Source organism: Crocodylus porosus, unplaced genomic scaffold (assembly GCF_001723895.1).
Source record: "Crocodylus porosus isolate Cpor-Errol unplaced genomic scaffold, CroPor_comp1, whole genome shotgun sequence".
NCBI classification, from domain to species: domain Eukaryota; kingdom Metazoa; phylum Chordata; order Crocodylia; family Crocodylidae; genus Crocodylus; species Crocodylus porosus.
This window is the reverse complement of record NW_017728906.1, coordinates 84,594,527-84,601,152: the sequence shown is the minus strand read 5'-3', so window position 1 is coordinate 84,601,152 and position 6,626 is coordinate 84,594,527. Positions and strand designations below refer to the sequence as shown.

Below are 6,626 nucleotides of genomic sequence, written 5' to 3'. Positions count from 1 at the left end.
TTGTTTCTCGTCATGCCAGGGGGCGCTGGGGAAACAGTGTCTCCCCTAACCCCTTCTGGTCCCCCCTAGTGAGTTTATAGACAGTCACCAGGTCCCCCCTCAGCCTTCTCTTGTGAAGGCTGAACAGGTTTTTTTCTTAAAAAAAAAAAAAAGAATTTTCCTTAGAAAAGTAAAGATTAAAAATTTTCCTTAGAAAGTAGAGATATTTTTACAAAAATAATTGCTTTGTGAGAAGAGGGTGGTGAGCACACTGTCCAAATTTGCAGATGACACCAAATTATGGGGCAAATAGACACGCTGGATGGCAGGGAACAGATTCAGGCAGATTTGAACATGCTGGAAAAGCAGACAGAACAAAATAAGATGCAGTTTAACAAAGTACTGCACCTGGGGAGAAGGAGTCACCAACACACATACAGATTAGGAAATTACTTTCTGTGCAGCACAGCAGCAGAAAGGGATCTCGGAGTCATGGTTGACTCAAAGATAAACATGAGTTGACAATGTGACAAAGTGATCAGTAGAGCTAACTGCACTCTATCATGCATTAACAGGTGCATCACAAACAGATCTTAAGAGGTGATACTTCCCCCCTATGTGGCATTGGTAAGGCTACAGTTGGAGCATTGCCTCCAGTTTTGGGCACTGCAGTTCAGGAGGGATGTAGATAATCTTGAGAGCGGCCAGAGGAGGGCCACTTGTATGGTTAGGGGCCTGCAGGAAAGGTCCTATGAGGAGAGAGAGGGACCTGGATCTCTTCAGCCTCCATAAGAGAAGGCTGAGAGGGGATCTGGTGGCCATCTACAAATTCATTAGGGGCGTCAGCAAGGTATAGGAGATACTCTGTTTACCAAGGCACCCCTTGGAGTAACTAGAAACAATGTCCACAAACTGACAGAGGGTAGATTTAGAGTGGACATTAGGAAGAACTTATTTACAGTAAAGGTTACCAAAGTCTGGAATGGGCTTCCAAGGGAGGTGGTGCTCTCCCCTTCCTTGGAGGTCTTTAAGAGGATACTTGACAAACACCTGGCTGGGGTCATCTGACCCTAGCACTCTTTCCTGCCCAGGGCCAGGGGCCAGACTCAATGATCTACTGAGGTCCTTTCCAACCCTAAAAATCTATTAAAAAAATCTATGAAATCTATGAAGTCATTTTTCCATTGTTCTAATGGAAGTTTTTCCACTGTCCCTACTTGTAACACATGCAGATAATAAGTTTTTACATTACCTTTTGCACATTTCCAATACATTTTTTTTAAAAACAGGCACAAGAAGAAATATCTAGACTTCGGCGAGAAGTTATGAAATCCCCCAAGACTTGTAAAACTACCATGACAGCTCAAGCTATCTTAAGACGTCTGGAGACAGAAAGGGATACAGCTCTTTCTGACTTCCGAAGGATGACCACAGAACGTGATAGCCTCAGGGAGAGGATAAAGGTTTGATTTTTATCCAACTTTGTTATAGAATTTATGTTACTCAATTATGTTACCCAGTAATTTAACTTAGCTTGTTGTGTGGTTTCTGTCTAATAAATTTTTGGTTGAATCATAAAAACTCAATTAGTTTTAACATTTTTGTATGTATTTGTTGTTGTCTGGAACAGATTGCTCAGGAGACTGCTTTTAATGAGAAGGCTCACCTGGAGCAGAGAATTGAGGAGCTGGAAACAACAGTTCAAAAGGTAAGAAAAAATATTACTCATTTACATATAAAATTATTAATAATATAATAAAGATAAGGCATTTGTGATTAAAGGTTTTAAGGTATATTTTTCGGGTCTGATCTTCCAAAGGTATTTTTGAGTAACTGTGTTTTCCTGAATAATCACACTTAACTCCTGAATAGTCACACTTACCTCTGTGTAACTAGTGAATGTTTTTACATGTGTTGGGGGTAGGGCACTTTATTTAAAGTGGTTCTGAGAGCAGTGTCTTGTGTATCAGCTTCTCTGTCCTTCAAAATTGCAGCAGGTGTACTTTAACTAAAGCTCATCAAGCAAGCTTTAGTTAAAGCACCCCTACTGCCATTTTGAAGTTCAGGGACTTTGATACACAAGACGTGGAGGAGGCTACTGGAGCGTGCTAATTAATACATTAATCGAGTCTGCTCCAACGTACTGTAATTACAGTGCATAGGAGCAGCCTCGCTGCATGTCTATAGCACCCAAAATAACTCATGAAATGGAAGCTAGCCTTTTTGCCGCAAAGTAGCTGTGTACCCTCACTGAGTGCCACCCTTTCCCTTATCTGATCTGCTGCTCAGGTTTCTGCTCCCTGCCTTGTGCTCCCTGACTAAGCTGCTGGTCTGCCTTTTGCTTTTCCTTGTGCTCCCTGCAGTGCACCTGTCCGGCTGTGCACACCACACAGCTTAGAGGGAATGCTGGCTCCCGGCCTGATCTGCTGCTCTGCTTCCTGCCCTATCTGTTCCTGCGCTGCCTGACCCCTCCCCAGTCTGTCATATTCCACGCACACAGGCTGCCCATGTCACTTGTGGCACCCATGCTGTAGGTTAGCAACTCCTTGACTAGTACATACACTTGCAGAATTGAGACTTTAATCTTTAATAGAAAAATACTAATAAAGGAAACAGAAATCTTACATATATCATTTTGGGTATTACAGTATTTGAAAGAAAAACTAGGGTGTATCTATGTTAAAAGAAACAGGTGTGAATTACTCTCAAAGTGTTGAGATCTTAATATGTCAGTAAATAAGTATTACTTACATGATGCATTCAAACTTGTATTTCATAGTATTTTGGGGGAATCCACTTGTTTCAGAAACACAGTTTGCTTTCTTGAGTTTGCTTCATAAACAACGGTATTTCAATATTCACTTCTTTACATTTTAATGTTGAGAGAGGCCTTTGTACAGTCAGCAACTATCGATTTGCTCTCCAGTAGTCTGACCACTGACCAGAGTACTTTAGAATTCAACATTAGAGCAATAGTAAGTTAGGAGAAAGAATGTGATGGAGAATTTGTGAGAATTTGTACTTTAGAGCTCAATATTGGAGCAACAGTGAATGAGATGAAGAAAGAATGAGATGAAGAATCTCTCTTAAAGAGAGACTTTTTATAGAGCAGAGGTTTCAAACTCACTTGATTCTCTGCGCCCCCCCCAGCTACATTCAGGTGGCAGGGCTTCCCCTCTAATTAAAGCACCTGCAGCATGAAGCAGCATGTGTATCAGCATCACCATGCTAAAAAATGGTAACAGGAGCACTTTAACTAAAGCTTGTTGAACAAACTTTAATTAAAGCACCCCCGCTTTCATTTTTCAGCACAGAGATGCTGATACACATGATGCTGGAGTCTGCTGGAGTGCGGCGATTATTACCACTATCCATCAGACTTGATTAATCGAGTTTTCTCTGACAAAGTTGGAGCAACCTTGCTGCACTTGTATAGGTCCCCAAGTATAGCATAAGGGGTTGTTTCACAGTAAGCTCTTTGAATAGTTTGCATATGTTTTTGTGTGGCTAAGGAGAAAGCTAGTATTTATGCTGTGATTCTCCCTCCTTATCCCCATTATGAGACAGGACCTTGTGTTATATCCTACCACAATGTGACTTTTATTTGTGTTAAAGCATCAAGTTGCTTCTATGGATGGGTCAAGCCAAACCAAGACTTCCTTTAACACAGTGCCCTAATACATGAAAGACATGACTCAGTAATGTGCATGTCCTTCTATGTCTCAGATAAATTGGATGGACTTTTTGAATGCTCTGTTATGTCATATATGTATATGTACCTCAGGAATGAGACCCACAGTTCAGTTGTTCAAAGCTCACTAAAGTCAGCTGAAGGCAGGGCTTTACTTGTTCAAAGTCTTTACAGATGTTACTGTGAAACTCTGCCATTCAGTGAAAAACTTGTGGTAAAATTCAAGAGTAGAATTTGAACAAATAAAAACCTCCACTTCATACAAGACAGCTTTTTACAATCCTTAATGCCTGGCCATTTTACTTTTATAGCTTGACAGTGAACGTTTGGAACACATATCCAAGATGGCACTGATGAAAGATACCATAGATTCTGTAGAAATGGAGATGAAAATATTGGCAAGAAGGGCACTGGATTCAGAAAGTGAGCTCAGTAGACAAAAAGCAGAATGTGCTTCACTCAGGTAGACAAATATATATTAATTAAAATGAATGCAATTAAAAATAAATCTATTCACTATTTATTATAAATATATATTCATAACTATTCTATTAAGTCAAAGGAAGGGGGAGCTGGTGGGAGAATGTTCTTGTAAGAGGCCCTCACTATTGAGGTTTATTCTCCTTTTCTACCCTATCCCATTATTTACTTTGTTTTAAAAGCCTTTCTGTTTTCTCTGGGTCTTGGAAAAAGCGAAACTTGATAGAGATTGAGTTTAGGTGGGGGGTTGCGCCATAGGCAGGAGTTTAAGTTGGAAGTTGTGGCAGTTTTTTCTTTTATTTCTCTTTTATTTTAGCTTTTAACTTCTTTTAGATATGTCCTTTTTGTCCTTATAAATTGAAACACATTTTACACTTAAGATGTGATTAGCCTGTTGATTGTGTCTTAAATACTAACCTGGCCACACATTCAAGCAATTAATGGTGCTACAAAAAAGGGAAACCAGCCACATGGTTTGTAATATTATTGCAGTTGGCTTCCATCACACTTAAAATTGAACATATGATAGGATTAGGACTGTACTCTCATTTCCAGCTGGCCCCAGTGCAGTCTCTACTGACTGACAATCAGCTGACAATCCCAGGAATACACCAGGACCAGTTCAAGTCCCAGTGTGATCTTGGAGCCAGCTGTCAGCCGGCTTCGAGTATCACACCAGGGCCAGTTAGAACCCCAGTGCAGTCCTGATCTATCTGATGATGAGCTGATCATTGGCTGGCTCTAGGGATCACAAAGAAGCTGGTTTGAGCCCTGGACGTCCGGAGCAAGCCAGCAATTAGCTAATTTGGGGCATCCAGCTTCCAACTTGCTGGTGGGGGGCGAGCCTGGGATTATGGTACCAATCTTCCACTACACTGATAAGTACAGGCAGGGCAGAATTGTGATCTCAGGATCATGCATCAGAAGTGCAATTGTTGGGTTCAGATCCCATTGTGGCTTTAAATGAATGTCTGTCAGTAGCCAGAAACTAGAGCCAGCAGCAGGACTAAAGCTCCTATCCACTACCAGGAACCACTTCAAGACCTAAGGGAAGACTTTAGGTAGAAGGCAGTAAGTTAGTTCTAGGTAGTAGCATGTGCAAGGAGGAAGAGCCTAGAGGAGAATCTGTTGCAGTTCAAACAGCAGAGAAACATATACAGAAGATTCATCTCTGTAGGACTGGAGAGGAAGAGGACCATGACACAGAAACATATTCAGGAGAGAGAGAAAATAGGAAATTAAGATATTGTGGGGGTTTTTCCCCCAAAAGAACAAAAGACTCACTATCTTGTCCTTAAACATAGTTCAAAATAAAGTATCTTCCTCGTACTACTTTTTCTGACAAGTGATCACTATAGTTGTTACAGGAGTATTACGCTATTACAATTAGGACTGTGAATGACAAGGGGACAAGGGAACTAATTACACAATTTTAAAACGTTGGGGTAGAGAGGCTAGCTTAGAATACTGGGCACATCTACATGTGTGCTTTAATGCACGTAGCCTATTTTAATCACTAAAAAACTGTTTTCTTTTGTTGACATGCATTAAGATAGACTAATGCAGTTTCCTAGTACCTCACAATGGAGGTACTAGATTTAATGTGCATTAACTAAAGTGTATTAATGCATGTATAGACATGCCTAGTACTGCCTTTCTTAAGTGGTCTATATGGAAATATTTGAGAAATCCTATTCTAAATTACTGCTTCTTAATAATAGACTCTCAGCTTCATTAGCACCATCAACAATCTGTGTACTTTAAATGAATTGCAACACTCAAGATAAAGTTATTCTTGTTTTATGTCCCATTAAGTATTAATAGTTTTTTTTCAGTTACTAGAAAAGATGCTTTAATATATAGGTCTAGCATTTCACCTCAATCATTTTTGGCAGCTTGACCATTTCAGTCTTAGACATCCATGGAGCAGCACCTGGAGCTGCTAAAAACATTTTAATCTTCTACTAATCCTTTAAGCTATTTATCCTGTTCAAACCCATTTATTTTTACGTGATTCTTATAGGAATAACAGGCTTTAGTATCTAAAGATTATAATATATTTTGGTGAAATACTCAAAATAATTTACAGTATCTAGGGGAATATTGATTTACTTATCTTTTGCACTTCTAGTGACAAAAGTCATATGTGAATGTTTAAGTTCTTCCCCTTACTGCTCCTTCAGCTTATTGAATGAAAAGACAGAACAAAGCCTTTCAGAGACTCAGCAACACCTTGCTAAGAAAAAATATGAATTACAGCTTACTCAGGAAAGAAGTATGCATTTGGAGGAAAAAAATGGTAAGTAACATGCACAATTTTTAAAAATAAAATCATTAAAAATAGTGGTTGTATAAGAGTTACCGTATTTTTCGGACCATAAGACGCACTTTTTTCCCCCCAAAAGTGGGGGGAAAACGAGGGTGCGTCTTATGGTCCGAAGGTGTGTGTCCCGGGGAGACGGGGCGGAGCTTGCCC

At 39.9% G+C, this 6,626-nt stretch overlaps 1 protein-coding gene across 3 annotated transcripts in view; it reads left to right on the top strand.

The window, feature by feature from the left end:
- TSGA10 (testis specific 10) overlaps positions 1-6,626 on the top strand; it is a 51,104-nt gene that overhangs the window by 16,954 nt on the left and 27,524 nt on the right. For all 3 annotated transcript variants that reach the window (XM_019529476.1, XM_019529475.1, XM_019529474.1), the window contains 4 exons: positions 1,269-1,442; positions 1,610-1,687; positions 3,982-4,133; positions 6,334-6,449. In XM_019529476.1, coding sequence (XP_019385021.1) covers positions 1,269-1,442; positions 1,610-1,687; positions 3,982-4,133; positions 6,334-6,449 — 520 coding nt within the window. The remainder of the gene's footprint in view (positions 1-1,268; positions 1,443-1,609; positions 1,688-3,981; positions 4,134-6,333; positions 6,450-6,626) is intronic.